Here is an 18,201-nt window from a genome sequence, read left to right on the forward strand (position 1 = left end):
TCATTTTGCATACACACAGTGTTATGCAAAGTTTTATATTCTTAAAAATATTCAAATTAAAGATATTTATGCAATATATTATATACTTGTTTATCGTGCTAGATACAATTCCTAATGATTTTTATTCCATTTCGATATATTTGGACTAAAATTTATATAAATTATAGATATATATCTTTGTTTTTAAGAACAAAATCATTTATTTCACATATTTTATATATTATTTTATGTTCTTTTTACTGCCAGAAATATATAATAATATATTAACATTTTGTGTAGAATAAATTCCTCTTATATAATTTTTACATAATAGAAGTTATTTATCTTATTTATTCTCTTTGGCATTATAAATAAATAATACCTTTATTTTTAAAATAATAAATTGACAATATTCAAAATGTTTAGAAATTATACATATATATAATTTTTTTAAAATTATATGACTAAAAATGTATAATTTTTAATATTCATATCGCTAATAATTTCAATTTTCTGTAATCTATCATCCATATAATCTTTATATATCAGATAATAAAACACATGTGTATATAGCAGATTTCAAGTGTGAAAGTTTTTATCTATTGTGTGTATTGTCGTGTACATACATGTGTGTATGTGAAATACATATATCTAGTACAACATATTTGCAAAATTAAATGTCATTTTTATATACAGAAATTTCTCTGGTAATATAATCGAGAAAGAAAAGATTTTGTATGAAAAAAAAATTGACATTAGAATTGAAAAATTATTATCTACTGTTCTCTAAAGTATTGACAACTTGTAATGACTTTGTATCGTACCTCGTCGAATTGCTTCAAAAGAAGTTATGCTATTGAAACTATTCTATTAAAGAAAAATATTTTATATGTAACTTTTTCATGATAATTTATTGTTTTAAGACATTATTTATTGAAATTTATTAAAATTTAAAATTATTTTTTCGAAAACGAAGCTTTGAAAACATTTTATTCTAGTTATTTTAATTTACACATATAATCACTTCCTTTCCAATATTATCAACTGGAAGAGAGACAAACATTCACTATATATGCCAAACTTAAGATTTGTATTTACTTAGTTTCTTTATAAAATTGCAGATATTTTTATATACCCACATTCACATGCATTTGATGCCATCTGAATCTGGATTGAAAACAAAATTGATAAAAAAAAATATAACAATTTCAATTATCTAAAGCAAAGGCCATACGGGCGACGCTATCTAATTATCACGTGTCGATAGAAATTGATAATACTGAAATACGACTCATTTGTCATTGTATATATCACTTAATGATAAATACGATTAGACTATAAAAACTTAAAAAAAAGATATTAAATATTAAATCATTTTACAAAAAAATAATCGGCAATATTTATACCGAATATTATAAAAAATTGGCCATCCAAATTAAAATGTACTGTGTGCAACATGATTAGAGAATATATTATTTTCCACGTTTAATATCGCGTCTCTAATGCGATATTGTCATCATCTATCACCTTTACTCCATGGCTGTTCAGTAGCAGATGCAAACAACAAATAGAAACAATTAGTAATCATGTTTATTCCTGCTGCCATCCAGAATACTGTATGCCAGCGTGCAAGAGTCTCCTGTAATGCAAAAGAAAAACAAATGCATGCATATATATTTATATCTCGACAAATAAATTTGAAACAGAGAATATGCGATAATTACATGTCCCTCTACTATACTGCCGATAACGTAAGGTGCCAAGAAACCACACGCATTTGCTGCAGCATTTGTCAATCCATACAAAGTTCCCGCGTAACGAGGCGCTAATGCGATATGATTCATTTGATTTCCAGCGTACATCGCGCCTTGAAGAGAGCCTAATCCTGTGAGCATCAGCATCACGGTCATACGATCACATCCGGCCCAGATAGCACCGACGAAACTGAGACTGGGACCTAACGAGGCAACCGTGTTCCACAGTTTGAACGAGGTCAAGGGCGAAATCAGACGACGTGCAAGAAGCGCGTCCGCAAAGCTCGAAATACCGAGCCCCACCAACCAAGCGCTCAAGTAAGGTAACGCCGAAAGGAATGCATTCTGTTGTACATTCAAATGCAAAATCTTGTCCATGTACGTCGGCAACTCGGTCAAAAGAGTGTAGAATGCCCAAGACTGACCGCATTGTGTAATAGTAATAGCCCACATAGGTAGAGAAGTGAAGACAGATAACCAAGGTACTCCCGAATCGTCATTCTAACAAAATTATTTGCTTATTAAGCCAAACTTACTGATAATATGTGCGTATGAATATTAAATATAATACCGACCTCGTATTTTTTCTCAACACTAGCTTCGATATATGCCTTCTCGGAAGGATCGATTTTCGTATGTTGCGAAGGAGTATCGTATATAAATATCAACCAGAATGCATACCATACAAGACCAAGTCCTCCAAATAAATAAAATGCAAGTGGCCAACCGCCCCATAATTCCAATGAACATAGCCAGCCACTCACTGGTAAAGAAACGACAGTTCCGAAATTCGAACCTGAAAAAGAAAATATAAATACTTTCGAGTAGTTTATATTTATCAGAGGGAAGAGAGGGAGAAGGACAAAAAAATAATACCTGCGTATACTATAGCAGCAAATTTACTTCTCTCCAATGGTGGTACCCAATGCGCCAGCATACTATGCATCGCAGGAAATGTTACTCCCTGTATTATGAAAAAATATTAATTACTGATCGCATATGCGTCATACATCTTATAAGAAACGAAACATTTACCTCTGTAAATCCTTCTGCGACCCGTACAACTAGAAACGGTATTAAACCCCAATATGCGGCGAATGGACTTATCACTGTTAGAACAGCAGTCAGAAACACTCCCAGACCATAAATTAATTTGCCGCCCATTTTCTCGGCCATCCTACCGCCCGGCACATTTGTCGTCACATAGCCAAGAAAGAAAGCACCCAGTATGATACCTTGAGTTTTTTCATTCCAAGCAAATTCTCCCGCGCTCTAAAATATCAAAATTAATTTCAAATTATATACACTATAATAAAGAATAATAAAAATCATGAAATAAAAAATAATAAAAATCATGAAATAAAAAAGTAGGAAATAAATTTTCTAATATGATATACTTTAAAAGCTTTGATTGTAAGCTATAAAAGATACAATTACTATATTAATATTTCTAATTTATAAAGAAATGAATAATATAAATAGCTTTATTTTTCAAATATTAATAAAACAATTTGTTTTTTGAAAATATATTTCATGATGACAACATAAATATTGTTACATAAATATTTAATAAAATAATTGGAAATAGAAGTAGAAAAATATTTCACAAATTTACAATAAATATTTTATTGCTTAATTCATATACTATGTCAATAACTAAAATTTTAAAATATAAAATTATGGAAAGTATCTAAATGTTAACAAGGAAGATTTTTATTATATAAATTTATATAATTATATAGATTTATATTGTAAAGATTAATATTATAGTAGAAGATAATATGTCTGTAAGTTATGTGTATATATTTCAGTTGTATAAAATGAGATAAAAGCTTGGATGACTAATATCAAATGATAATTAATATCTAAATGACCTAGTGAAGTAACTCTATTTAAAATATATGTAAAAATAACAATATAATAAATCAACAAATTAACAATTTGAAAAAATAACAAACCTAAACCCACCGGTATAAAAGTTCCATTTATTGGCTTAGTTTTAGGACAAACGTCACTAGTATCATTGTTCTCGGTATGCGGTATCGCTGTCTGATTAACCATGGAGACAATGGCTACTGATAAATTGACCCTCATAGCATAAACAAGGGCAAAGCCAAGAAAACCCAGGAAACCCAATGTATGACGTGCTTTTATACATGATTTAGTATCTGCTGGAATCTGCAATGTATTAACTGGAAAAATAATAGTATAATTATATATTGCCAACAAAATACTCTCTATACTTTGGTGGTACAAGATAGGTTTCTTAATCGTTAAGATCGTTAAGAAACGATCGTCGATTCGATGGATCTTCCATTTGACGGAAGGAATGTCGAAGGAAAGAATCGTAGGTGCTAAGAAATGTTAAGAATAAAGCTTTAACTCTCTTTATATTGCCAATAAAATAGAGCTAAAATATGAACAATTGCAAAATAAAAACCTTTTATTATGTATCTATGCATAACAGATCTTACATTATGTAAGACTTTGCCAATAAAATAGAGCTAAAATATGAACAATTGCAAAATAAAAACCTTTTATTATGTATCTATGCATAACAGATCTTACATTATGTAAGACTTTGCAAAGTCTTTGAGTTATTTCATGCCTTTTATTATAAAATACTTTAAAAATACTTTTTTTTTTAAATATTAATCTGTACTAAAAATAGAACCAAGTCAATTTAGTCAAATACTGTAGTTAATCGTTGATTAACTTGCTGAATGACTAACAATGAAATTTGTATAAATTATAATTGTAAATGATAATTGTCATTAGAAATTTTAATATCTGTGATACTGTACAAATTATTTATGTTAATCAGAATTCTTATATATATTTATTTCCTCGAAATAATTTTAATTATAAAAGCAACCTAAGAAATCTATCAAAATTTTGACAGCATTATTAATTTGACAGCGTATATCTTCTTCTAATATTTTCAAAACAATGATTGTTGATTTGTTTTTTCAAAACGGCATCAATTAAAGGTAAGAAAAGTGTGGACTCGATAAAATCAATTTTGCATATCTCTAAACTCAAAACATGTATTCGCGAGTATCGATAAAAAAAATAAAAAAGTCATGACGTGACATTTGAATTTAAAAATATTAAAAATATAAAAATATTACTATTATTTTATTAATATTATTTTTATCATCTTTAATATCTACGAACTTAATAGCGTCTCCTCGTCTCCTAATCATTAATGTCATTATCATCCTTTGTTTCCAAACAACGCATCGCGTTGATAACGCTTTGACAAGACAAGCGTCTCTGTCATTTGTGCGAGAACGATATGCAATTATGTAAGTGATATAAGCGTACAGAGATATAAGCGTACAAGAATGCGGATGTTTAAAAGAAAATTAAACGGACCTCGCTCTAGAGAATCGTTGACGTAAAGGGGTTGATCGTCTCTAGAAACGCTCGGATCCAGCACTTCCATGATGCCTGTCAACTTTCGCGTCGTCGGCTGTTGTACCCGCTCTACGGTGATCTCACGCTTTCACGATGATTCACTACCGTTCTAGGCATTGAGATTATGTTTTTATTATACTCCCTCCAATGCATCCGTACGTGCAATAACGGGTCATTACGGGCCGCGTTGTTACGATCCCGAGTCTCGAGATTGGATAATTGGACCTGTCATTCGTTCATGTGTACGTCGTGTTTGTATGCGGAGTAAATGGTGGGGCAAATCTCACCTACACATGCGCATGTAGCAGCGAGCCATAGACGTAAAATGTATAGATGGGATTCATATCGACCGGTGTTTGGGGATTTTTACTACACCAAAAGCGCGACTGACCAATCAAAAGAGGTTCTGTGTCAAGTCGGCATATAGTTTGTATATCACAGGCTGCGGTCAAGGGGACGCTGAGGATCCTTTGAAGCGTTTGATTGACCAATCAGATTAAAGAAATATTTATTCCTTTTACCCTGATTGATCAATCAAACGCTTCAAAGGATCTTCAGCGTCCCCTTGACCGCAGCCACAGTCTATGGCCGCATTCAGCAGACTCAACAGTTGAGCAACATTACTAGATTTTCCGATGTAATTCGACGCTGATTGGTCGGACCTGAAAGTAGAAACCAATCATGTTCGATTGCTACTTAGCGGTTGAGTCCGCTGAATGCGGCCTATGTATCTTATGTCTATGGAAAAACAGAGCGTATTTTCATTCTACTCATGCATGTTCAGATGACAATTTGGATGTAATACGAGCGAGATTCCAAATTAGACGTTTCAGGATGGCCGCTCTCAAGTTTCTATCTGGTCGCAACGAACCGCAAGTTGAATTAGAGAGTCAGTTTATTTTGCGGCTGCCACCGGTATGTCCTTGCATTTTGATACAATCTATTTTTTTTGGATTTCACGTGTGTGATTTAAAATCAAAGATTATAAATAATCAATTATTTATTCTTTTCAAGGAACCCGCTCGAGTACTAAGAGAAGCATTACGTAGCAGTTTACCTTTAAAAGATAGGTTGATGATAAAATTAGAAAATGATATGCGTTATGGTGAAGTCAGATTTGATCACTGGTTGCTCCATGCTAAGGTTAATCTTATTATTATACATTCAATTGAAATCACAAAAATATATGTGCATAAAGATGAATTTGTTCATAGGTTGTAGATCTACCGACAATAGTGGAATCTTTAAAAACGATTGATAACAAAAGCTTTTATAAAACTGCTGATTTATGCCAGGTAAACTGAAAGAATATTGTAGTGTTGCATGACATAAAACATTTTGTATATTGCATTTTAATGCTTTTATTGTGATATGCTTCAGATGCTGATATGTAAAGAAGAGGATGATCATACTGCAACAGATGAGGAATCTCCTGTTAAGCAGAAGAAGAAAGATCCAAACAAGGTTGATAAAAAATTTCTTTGGCCTCATGGTATAACACCGCCCAGTAAAAATGTAAGACGCAGGAGATTTAGAAAAACTTTGAAGAAGAAATATGTAGAAGCACCCGAGATCGAGAAAGAAGTTAAACGTTTATTACGAGAGGACAATGATGCTGTTAATGTTAAATGGGAAGTAATATGTGAAGATGAAGATCAGTCAAAACCTAGTAAAGTATCATCATCTGGCACAGTTAAGACTAAACGGGAAAATATTAATGGAAATACATCTCAGAGTTTGGATGTTGGTGAGTGATGATTTAAATACTGCTTATAAAAAATATATGAGTTAGTTTTAAAATATAAGACTAATTTATATTTTAGCTGAACATGACATATTTGGTGAACCTGTGAGCGATAGCGAAGACGACGATGAAGAGGCTAACATAAATGTGATGGAACTAGATGAAAATAGTCATCTTACGGCGGATAGTAGAGTTTCAGACTCGAATTCCATACAAGCTGCATATTCTGAAAGATCAAGTAATAATGCGACGATGAGCAGCGGATTAGTTACTGAATTTAGTAAAGAAATGTTTCATAATGACAACAATGGTGATGCAGAAACTGAGAAGCAACAGGATGATGCTACTTCGACAAAAGTTCCAAAATTGGAGCAATTTCATGCAGAATATATTATTTCGGATAATTACACGGAATCACCAACGGTATCCATATCTAAAGGTAAAGGTAATTTTAAATAAGTATTATTTGCATTTATTAGAACAATATAAATCTTCAACTTTTATTTGCCTGAAAAAATCTAGATTCACGTCTTGCTACTCTTCATGCGGAATTGGCGGAACTACGACAAAGAAGACAACAACAAGAGATTGAAATAGCCAATATTGAAAATGTCAAACTAAAACAACGCTTCCAGGAAATTTTAGATAACTTGTTAACTCAAGAAATGCAAAAAGTACAAGAGGTAATAAAATAATACATTATATTTCATTGCATTGAACGTTTTGACTTGCAAACATATATATATATATATATATATATATATATATATATATATATATATATTTTATACATATATACATATTTTTTTTACATTTCAGATACAAGATCTAGAACTGGAATAGGAAATATAGCATAATTATATAAATATCATATAAATTTTGTACTTAAAGACATAAATAATTTTATTACTTTCTTTCTCTATAATTATATATTCATTGTATATGATTGAAATATATAAACTTATTATAATTTTCTTTAACAATATTGTTCAATATTTTGTATAAAAATAATAGAAAGAAGCGTAATCATTTTAGTTAATGATACATATTCTTTAAAATATATACATATTTATTTATGACTTCTACCATTAATATATTTTGTAATATATATAAGAATTTTTTAAGTAAAGTACAAAGACAAATAAGTTATAAGCACCCTTATTTTTATAAAATTTGTGTTCAACTAAATTGTTATAAGTTTACGAAGATAAATATTTTCTGCCATACAACTGTGCCTTTTTCTCGAATCCTACAGACTTGATAGGAGTATTAAACTTGTAAAATGGATTCATAGAATACTGAAACAGAAGAGTATATCGATATAAAAATTTTTTCCAATAAAACGTAGAATATATGTGTGATAATTAAATGAGACTGAATAAATCCTCTGTAAATGTTATAGAGATGATAATTACCTTTATATAAGTTTCATACATTTCGTTGAAGAAATTCTTAATCCCATCCTCATTTTTGCTATCGTGCACCATGACAAACCGAATATGAGTTGCTGTCACGAAAGCGCTGACGAACCATTGATTAAACTTATCCACGATCTTAAGATGCATGTTCGTCGTTTTCCACGTATGCTCGTCCACAAGATCGAGCGCCGCATGAGCGATGAATTGATTTAAATGCGAATGATCCTCTTTCTGAAGAAAACAATACGAATGAACTCGAAAATCAAGTGAAAGGCATAATCATTTTGAAGCAAAATCTAACCTTCAAACACTAACCTTCGCGTCTTCTCTCTTTCCAGCATTATTGAACTCTATTTCGAATAATGGATTGTCAGCGTGGCCGACGATCGCGAAGTAATAATTGGCAGTCATCTCGCGAGCGACAACGGATCAGGTGTTATTCATTCAACACGGATCGACTCTCCATCAATCGAAAACAACATACCATATACACATCGCATCATCACATGTCGCTGCCTTTTGACAGGACCTGTACCCGCGAGTCGCACACGTGAGCAAGTTCTCTGTCATCGGCCACCAGAGCGTGTAATTAGCCTGATCTGTGGAAAATAACAGAGTTGGCGAGCTCACGAAAAAACATGATAACACTTGCAACCGCGCGGTGAAAGGAGAGGAATACGATATTGACAAGTGTGTAATCTCTCTCGGTGCTGTAATGAAGAGATTGCGCGTCGCGTCGCGTTACGTCGCGTCGCGCGATACGATACGCACACACGCATCGTTTTGGACGCCGTATCGCCGTCACCACCTCCGACGCTTCCTCCCCCGAACGAGTGATACGGGATGTTATCGGCCGCATATTAGCAGTGTCGTGAGTTGAAATGGAAACCTCGGCCTCGATAATCGGATCTTTAAAAATCGGTGCGTATGCACACATCAAATACACGCATACACACGCATGCACACGCTCGCTGCGAGAGACGCGCATCGCGAATGCACCTCGGAGTGCCTTTTGTGTGTTTCATATGCATCGTTCGTGTAAGGAATGTTCGCGGGATGATGTTATCGTTGAAGGCTTCTCAGAATTCCGCGAAGAGATACGGTCGCCTAGTAATTGACAGAGCGTATCCTGTACGGGTGCACACACATGTTAATTTTTTAATCTATAATTGATCTTCGAACCGATGACGCTCAAGCGCTTTCAGCGCATCCGGCACGTTTGATAGAGTAAACAGGATCGAACGATTTCATAATAAGAAAGACATGTGTGCATGCCGGATGCATCTTAAGTATATGTTAAGTTTTCCGATTAATTGCGCGCAATTTCTCATACGAAATAAATGGCAGGCAACCTGGCATTATCGGTGATGAATAAGCTCATGAATAAAATTGTTCAATATGCATAATGCGGTTGAATGCGGATTTGTACAAATACAAGTTACATTTATATTATAACTGAAAACATTTGTTTTAAAACTTTACAGAGATGAAAGCTTATAGAGTTATCTAATTATCAATTATAAATATGCATAATATTAATTATAAATATGCAAAAGTGTAATGTCCTATAAATACATATAATAGCTTACTATTATGCAACATAATAATGGAACATACAAAATAGTAAATAGCATAGAATAATGGCATATATATATTTCATACAAAATCATATCAAAATAATTTATAATAACATTGTATATATATATTGACTTTATTAAAAAGGTAAAAAATATGTAAAAATGTAAAAGATATTAAAAATTTATATTTTGATGGTAAAAATTACGTTAAACAGAAAGAAACAATACATAATGAACTTTATTCCACGATAGTCAGTGTTTTTATCTCACTGATTTCTTATCTATCATTACGTAAGTTATTTTTTAAATTATATAATTTTAAAAATAACACATAATGATCTATATTTCTTATCTATCATTACGTAAGTTATTTTTTAAATTATATAATTATATAATTTAAAAAATAACACGTAATGATAGATAAGAAATATAGATCATTATTCTATACTATTTACTATTTTGTATGTTCCATTATTATGTTGCATAATAGTAAGCTATTATATGTATTTATAGGACATTACACTTTTGCATATTTTCTATGTTATATACAAGCACTTAACACATCAATCTCTCTGTTATAAATTGCTTGCCCACTGAAGATAATATTTCATATATCTCAGCAGTATGCAAACAGTGCAGACAGTGCAACAGTAGAGAGCTAAAGAGCTAAATAACAATGTGATGCTAAAAATTATTTGCTGTGACTTGCCTATATACATTAGAGAAATATGTAAAAATCAGTTTTATATATTATTATCGTACAAAGTAATATTATTTTCAAGTGGCTTTTGCTTTTTACAAATTTGTTATCAAATATAAATTATCTATCTGCTTCTTTGTGTTTTCAATATTATTTTTATTTCAGATCTCTGAATCAAAGAGCTTGCAGAATATCGTATAATAAAAAAGCTTATTGATATTACCTATCTCTCTTGATTAAAGATAGAAGGAATGTGTGCTACAAAGATCATTAATTTTTTTGGTGAATAAGCATATTTGATCTTAAAACATGGCCTTGAAGAGTGTATTATCTTATCAGAATATTCCATTTATCAAGTATGTATATGAATATCGTGGAATATTGAATAAATTTATTTTGTAAATTTCACATGAGAAAGCTATTGATATTGAATTCATCAATTGATACAACATTAATTTGTTATAAAAGTATGTATATGAAGTAATAAATTACAATATAAAAGAGAAGTTAAAGAGAATTAATAATACATTAATAACATAATTTGCACAATGCACTATTAATATATAGATATAATAGTATAATTTTTCATCTTTTCATGATTTTATTATAGAGGGTGTAAATTAATACTATTACTGAATACTATTACTGAATACAAACTTCTAGGATATGTAGAGGATTCAAAGTAGACCAACTTTTAATAAGGAACTCATGTTCGGAAACCGTTGCGAGTTGCAAACTGGAACTGTTGGTATATTCAGTATTAGGAATAATTTTCATAATAACTTTATTTGCATTACACTACAAAAATGTTTAACAATATCAAAACAGATAGCTACAATAATTGCTCATAATGACGACCATCAACTTCGATGCGAGCATTGCACCTGCGAAGCATGTTCTGGTACACTCTTTCAAAAATGTTAGGCGTCATTTGGATTTCTTGCGCTGCAGCCAGAATGCATGCTATACTTTTTCCTGTGGGGCCACATGAAGAATCTGATTTACGAGACCCCTGTCGAATCGGATGAAGATCTGGTAGCACACATTCTGACCACCAACTTCGATGCAATGCTTGTATCGAAGTTGGTGGTCGTCATTATGAACTATTATTGTAGCTATCTGTTTTGACATTGTTAGGCATTTTTGTAGTGTAAATAAAGTTATTATGAAAATTATTCCTAATACTGAACATACCAACAGCTCCAGTACTATCCTAGAAGTTTGCAACAGGTATTCATTTACATCCTGTATGTTATAAAATATTGATATTAATAGATAAAATATAAGATAAAATATAAATATATTATATTTCAAATATTTCTTCAATATTTATTGTATTCCATATGAATAATTAAATGCAAGATTCTATCAAATTAGTCACAAATACTAATTATATGCTTGTAATGTTTTAGGAAGCAAATAAAATATCAGTAACGTCATGCATTTTTACAAATAAAAATGGGTACTGAAGAGATTAAAATTCTAGATATTGAAGAGATTAATATTGAAATATTTATAGCATTATTGAGTTAAATTGCAATTTATATCATATATCATGGTGCAACAACGGCTTCCCAGTTTTGATGGTAGGTGTCTACTTAATTATATATTTCACTAAATAAATCTAATTAAATAAATCTAATTAAATAAATGTCAATAGTTAAGTTGTTCTCTTCTCCTATAAGACATCCAATTTTATTAAAAGTCAAAATGGAAATTATGCCTTGTATTTTTTATTTACATTAATGTTGCAAAATTAATCCAAATTAAGAGATATTAAAATCTTATTTATTAATTATTTATAATGTAAAATATAAACACTGATGATTATAACAAACACTGTACATAGCAAATGCTATATGCTTGAATTACAAATGTGATAATTTGAGCAAATTTCTTAAGACAACTTTTAATTTACATAGATAGATTTACTCACACATTTTTCTTGTTTAAATAATAATAAAAGGAATTTTTTTACAATATGACACATGTGTGTAAATATTTCATGAAATTATTAAAAGTAAATAAATGAGAGTTCTCTATAAATTTATTATATATCTTTCATATTTATACAATCCTAAAACTCAAATTTTAGAATATTAAAGTATGAAAAATGTTTAGAGATATGGATAAATTAACAATGGATAAATCTATTTATGTTAATTTGTAATTTGTAGATACGGTTCCAATTTGAAAATATAATTTTATAGTTTACAACCAATTTTATATACAGGTGGTCGAAGTGGGCGGCGTTTTATACTGACACTCGCTGCTGGAATGGCTTTTGGCTTTCTATCGGCATGTCTGCTTATTACATCTACTAGAGATGTACCACACATTTTCAGGTGGATGCCGGGTAATTCTGGTCTTTCTAGAGATCCTCATCATTATTCAGAACTGGAGTCAGAGGTTAGTGTATGTGTATACAAAACATTTTATTTCATATTTTAAATAAAACTTTTAAGAAACTGTGAGTCCTTTCAAATAAAATCATTTAATAAAAGATTGATTTGTCGCACAACACATTTTTAATAATTTAAACAATAAAAATTTAGATATCGAAATATCAAATATATAGATAGAGATTTTGTAAATCTCTTTATTTTTATAGATGTCTAAATTTTTATAAATATCACAATTTATGAAAATTGGAAAAATCTGTCAAATATAATTATGCTAATTTTTAAAGAATGGCTGAATCGAAAAACTAAATGAGGAAAAATGTTTGAAAATTTTTCTTAACTGTAGAAACATCTATGTAAACAGATAATATATCATAATTTATCATATGATCATCCAGTATATAGAAAGACTTTTATACATTAAATTCTTGATTGTCTCTGATGATCCAATAGATTGGTCCTGAAACAGAAGTGAAATTTCATGGTGAAGATGAAGATTTTCATAAAGGAGAAGATAGGATAGCTCAAGATATGGCAAAAAAGGTGCGTGTTCTTTGTTGGATTATGACCGGCCCAAAGAATCATCAGAGTAAGGCTCGTCACGTGAAAGCGACATGGGGTAAACGCTGTAACATACTATTATTCATGAGTTCTGCAGAAGGTACAACATTTTAAAAAGTTATAGAAGAAAAGTATTGTGATATGAGCAAAAAGCTTACGACAATATATGTCGTTTATTTTCAGATGCTAGCTTACCTACTGTAGTTCTCCCAGTAAAAGAAGGTAGAGATAATCTGTGGGCGAAAACCAAAGAAGCGTTTAAATACGCTTACGAAAAGTACAAAGACAAAGTAGATTGGTTCATGAAAGCTGATGATGATACGTAAGTATTTTTTTTGTATGTGTATATATATATATATAATGTGTTGTGTGTTTATCTTTAATATACATATAATTAAAAGTGTACACTAACAACTCTTTATTAGCCTCTTTAATATTAATAATCAAAATGGATATAAAATATATATTTAAAATATTTGAAGAACAAGATGAATTAGGAAAAAGATAGAAAATGATATACAAAAATGATATACAGGTTTCAGAGACATTAGTCTTTAAAATTATATATTAGTCTATAAAATTATATTACATCAATAACAATATTTTTTTTTTTTTTTTTTTTAATTATTTTCATTGAAATTTTCATATTTATATTGGGATTATTTTATAATTATTTTGCATTAATGAACTGAAAAGATAGAAAAAAGGAGCAAACAAAAATAATGTCCAGAGAAAAAGAGAGAGAGAGCTATGGATCTAAATACTTACATGCGCATGTTATATTTTGATTCACACAATTATGAGATAAAATTAAAAAAATTATATTACTATTTATTGTGATACATATGTATGTAATTACAAATGAATTTTTCAATCTGTTTGCAGGTATGTAATAGTGGAAAATCTGCGATATATGTTATCATCTTACAATCCAAACTCGTCACTATATTTTGGCTGCAGATTTAAGCCTTTCGTAAAGCAAGGCTACATGAGCGGTGGGGCAGGATACGTACTTAGTAAGGAAGGTTTACGTAAATTCGTGGAAGTGGGTTTACCCGATAAAACCAAGTGCCGGTCGGATAATGGTGGCGCGGAGGACGTAGAGATGGGGAAATGTCTTGAAAAGGTCGGTGTACGAGCGATGGACACTAGAGATCCTCATGGACGGGGTAGATTCTTCCCATTCGTGCCAGAGCATCACTTGATACCCAATCATGTGGACAAAAACTTTTGGTATTGGAAATATATCTATTACGATACCAAGGATGGTTTAAACTGCTGTTCGGATAGCGCAGTTTCATTTCATTATGTATCACCAAACATGATGTACGTTCTCGAATATCTGATTTATCACCTGAGACCGTACGGTATCAATCACGGTCTAGAAAAACCATCTGCGGATCGACCGTCAACGTTGACCGAATACTAGTCCATAGAGATGTAAATAGAAAAAAAACGTTTTTTATAAAATGCGGTTTTTTTGTGGAAAAAAACATGCCATTTCAAAATTTTATTTTTTTAAATATTTAACATTTTTACCTTTTGATAATTGCAAGTTGATTTGTTATTATTTTTGATTTGTTTAATGATAGCAGAGAGAAGCCTATGATAGATTCAAACTAGCCATTTTAAATATCTTTTAAATGTAAATTGTATTCTAATTGGCTATATACTTATGTAATAATTACTATTATTAAATAGGTAAATTCGTAACAACATCAAAATTAAACTTGAATGAATTATCTTTATTATAGATAAAAACAATTTGTAATTTTTAGAACTGTACATTAGTCATTAATTTAATATTGTAACAAAAATTAAAGTTCTTATATTTTTATCGAAAATAATTTTAATGAATTAATGAGATTTTTGCGTATAAATGATATGACTAAATATATATTGTTTGTATAATTTTCAGTTAAGATGTATAATAAAAATTATCTACTGAAAATCACCCAATCGAAAATTATCCGAATCGTATCATCATGATGGGATTTGTGACAGAAGTATCATTAATTCATAGTTAATTTAAAAAAAAATAAAAATACAAGAACTATAATTTTATTATATTAACAAAAGATTTATGAAGAAAAATACTACATTAAAATAATGAAAAAACTAGAAAACAAATTTTCAATGAAAAAAAAAACATGTTTTTTTTTCCAACGTTTCTCTATTAAAAAAACCCCCGATTTTTTTACATCTCTATTAATCCATACACTAAATAGATCGTAAATAGATAATAAGATTGTTTTATACACGATACTAGTCAACGATACGAATGTAATATGTTCTCAGACGAAAAGCGTGATATATCATACTTCTTAGGTAAATGAACTCCTTATATACGTATCTATGTTAGTCGGAGATTATAGAGCCATAATAGATATAGCGCAAAATAAAAGGAGAAGGAAATACTGCAAGCACAATAGATATGCTCCTTTAGAGGAATATCAGTTTTGTTGGTTCTTATGTCACTTTTTAAATTTATAAGATATTAAATATGATAATGATTTTATGACCATAAATGCATCTAATCTTGAACAAAATATATATATAAAGTTAGCACACGAAAGAGAACAAGTTTGTTTTATTACTAATATGTATACATCATTGAAGATGCCTACTTTATTTTCTGTTCTCTTGAATTAAAATATATATATATGAGAGCAAGACTATAAGTACACAGGATTCAAAAAACCTAGTGATACAAATAATTCCACCTGGTACGTGAAAAATTCCCAGTCAGTTCGACTCCTAGTATAATCATGTGTGCTAAATGTTTTTTTTTTCTTTTTATTTATAGAAATGAAAAATATCCATTATTTTACTTCTATTGTGCTTGCAATGTACGTAATTTTTTCGGGCACTGCAAATTCAAAAAAATCATGTAATTATATATATACACATAAAACTGTATTTCGTAATATTAATATAATAATGGTAATAATAATTTTAATAATAATAATAATAATCCCAATAATGACGTACTACCCAGTAATAAATACTATAGATACAGAGTGAGTGTGGGTGTGTGAGTAAATTAATGAATTAATTAGGGAGTTAGGGGTTCTATGTACAAGTCATATTTGTACTATGCGACTGACGCAATTGGCCACCGTGGCTCCACTCAGACGCGCCCCACATTTCTCTCTCTCTCTCTCTCTCTCTCTCTCTTTCTCTCGCTCTCTTCATGTCTTTTCTTTTTTTTTCATTCAAAGTTAAATTGGAGAAAAAAAAACAATCATGCATAATTGGCTCGTTCTTTCTTCACTCTCGCTTGCTTTCTCTCTCTCTCTCTCTCTCTTTCTTTCTCTCTCTCTTTCATTCTCGCGTAATTTCTCCCTTTCATTCTCAATTACCTAATCTCGGCGATGTCTCACTTCATAAATTATTTAAAAACAATATTTTACACTATAATGTATGTATAATATATAGAGGTCACCTAATCTGAATAAAATTTGTCAAACAGCATCGAAAAATTGCGCTAACGGGTCCAGGAAACATGATAACAGCGACCCAGTACCGCGCGAGCATAATATAATATTATAATCATCATACTTATCTCACATCGGGGGCTTATACGAGGCATCGTTTATAAAAAAGAAGTTCACCTTTCTTTTCCTTTTTTTATATCATCTATATAAAATTAAAAAACAACGTAATATCATTTATATTACTTCATCGTCATTAATAATAAAAGCTTTGTACAAAATTTAATTTACAATTAAAAACTTTTGGTTACGTAATTTTTCTAGAGATTCTGATTTGTAATTCAACTATCTATCGATTGAGAGGCAATCGAAAAATCACTTTCTTATTATGCACTCTCTTTTTCAACTTTTCTCTCTCTCCCTCTCTTTCATACTTTTCTCTTGTTCTCTCTTCCATTCCCATTCTTTCTTTTGTTCTATCTTTCTTCCTTTCTCACGATATCTCTCATCACTTGCATTCTTATTTTTTTGTTGTTGTAATACATTCATTTCTATCATTCAAGTTTCACATTTGCTTTTATTGGCAATAGTCGTACTGAATGCGCATTTCTCTTATGAAATACGAGATACGATCGTAAACACAAAGTACAATCTATTTCGCCTGTTATATAATAGAAAAATGGTAAAGAGAGTCGCGCGAGCGCGCGTTATATTTCGTTCTCATCGGGTTTTGAAGTTTTCAACCGTTGCATTCATCGTGTTATCTTGTGTGTTATGTGTGTGTCGTGTTAATTATATTCCGAGTAAAAAAGATTCTCGGTTCTCTTTACATATGATCGAGAAGGATCGTACTCTGTACCTAGACACAATCTCTTTCTCTCTAAATACCTAACTAACGTAGTATAGGTAAAAGGGCATAGGAAATCAGTTGCTCTCGTAAAGCCCCGAGTGACGGTATAATAAGGAGTGCGTGAGAGAGGTGCACATACTGCACTACAACGGGAGAGGGTGTGGGTCAGACGAGAGCTGCCGTCGCATGGTAGAGATGCATGAGCGCCTGCACATGCACTGGTAAGCAGGACAATCGGTCCTTGGTGTTCGCATCCAAAGCGAGCCACGACAGTGCGTTATATCCTTCCAACACGTGCCTGTCAATCGTGATAATTTATTTTTAATAATAATAATTCAGCGCAAGCTCTTCTAACAAATATT

At 30.8% G+C, this 18,201-nt stretch overlaps 5 protein-coding genes across 19 annotated transcripts in view; 2 read left to right on the plus strand and 3 right to left on the minus strand.

Moving 5' to 3' along the window:
• Positions 1–312: 312 nt before the first annotated feature.
• Positions 313–5,417, minus strand: Mfs10 (major facilitator superfamily transporter 10). The gene is made up of 7 exons (XM_083105854.1): positions 5,112–5,417; positions 3,702–3,925; positions 2,769–3,005; positions 2,610–2,697; positions 2,309–2,529; positions 1,704–2,234; positions 313–1,618 (listed from the first exon to the last, which is right to left on the minus strand). The coding sequence occupies exons 1-7, from the start codon at positions 5,179–5,181 to the stop codon at positions 1,496–1,498; spliced, it is 1,494 nt and encodes a 497-aa protein (XP_082961980.1). The 5' UTR covers positions 5,182–5,417; the 3' UTR covers positions 313–1,495.
• A 472-nt stretch (positions 5,418–5,889) lies between these two features.
• Positions 5,890–7,976, plus strand: Taf7 (TATA-box binding protein associated factor 7). Its single transcript, XM_083106999.1, has 7 exons — positions 5,890–6,068; positions 6,168–6,296; positions 6,368–6,448; positions 6,534–6,900; positions 6,977–7,336; positions 7,420–7,580; positions 7,717–7,976. The coding sequence occupies exons 1-7, from the start codon at positions 5,988–5,990 to the stop codon at positions 7,738–7,740; spliced, it is 1,203 nt and encodes a 400-aa protein (XP_082963125.1). The 5' UTR covers positions 5,890–5,987; the 3' UTR covers positions 7,741–7,976.
• Positions 7,775–9,490, minus strand: Trs20 (trafficking protein particle complex subunit 2). Its single transcript, XM_083107011.1, has 4 exons — positions 9,087–9,490; positions 8,631–8,914; positions 8,313–8,546; positions 7,775–8,195 (listed from the first exon to the last, which is right to left on the minus strand). Exons 2-4 carry the CDS (start codon positions 8,724–8,726, stop codon positions 8,097–8,099), a joined length of 429 nt encoding a protein of 142 aa, XP_082963137.1. The 5' UTR covers positions 8,727–8,914; positions 9,087–9,490; the 3' UTR covers positions 7,775–8,096.
• On the plus strand, positions 8,645–18,122 carry C1galta (Glycoprotein-N-acetylgalactosamine 3-beta-galactosyltransferase 1). 9 transcript variants are annotated; one of them, XM_083107003.1, is made up of 9 exons: positions 8,645–9,236; positions 10,758–10,948; positions 11,203–11,336; positions 11,421–11,822; positions 12,005–12,178; positions 12,826–13,001; positions 13,448–13,655; positions 13,739–13,877; positions 14,441–18,122. In XM_083107003.1, exons 5-9 carry the CDS (start codon positions 12,148–12,150, stop codon positions 14,982–14,984), a joined length of 1,098 nt encoding a protein of 365 aa, XP_082963129.1. In that variant the 5' UTR covers positions 8,645–9,236; positions 10,758–10,948; positions 11,203–11,336; positions 11,421–11,822; positions 12,005–12,147; the 3' UTR covers positions 14,985–18,122. The 9 variants fall into 9 exon arrangements, with proteins under 9 accessions (XP_082963129.1, XP_082963127.1, XP_082963126.1 ...); XM_083107001.1 differs by having other exon boundaries at positions 11,203–11,822; XM_083107000.1 differs by lacking the exons at positions 11,203–11,336; positions 11,421–11,822.
• The window catches only part of Skd (mediator complex subunit skuld), a 30,243-nt gene continuing 28,491 nt past the window's right edge, over positions 16,450–18,201 (minus strand). For all 7 annotated transcript variants that reach the window (XM_083106989.1, XM_083106994.1, XM_083106991.1 and 4 more), the window contains one exon: positions 16,450–18,137. In XM_083106989.1, coding sequence (XP_082963115.1) covers positions 18,005–18,137 — 133 coding nt within the window. In that variant the 3' untranslated portion in view covers positions 16,450–18,004. The remainder of the gene's footprint in view (positions 18,138–18,201) is intronic.

Source organism: Camponotus vicinus, unplaced genomic scaffold (genome assembly GCF_025532165.1).
Source record: "Camponotus vicinus isolate PSW18456_S1 unplaced genomic scaffold, iyCamVici1.0 SCAF_8, whole genome shotgun sequence".
NCBI classification, from domain to species: Eukaryota; Metazoa; Arthropoda; class Insecta; order Hymenoptera; family Formicidae; genus Camponotus; species Camponotus vicinus.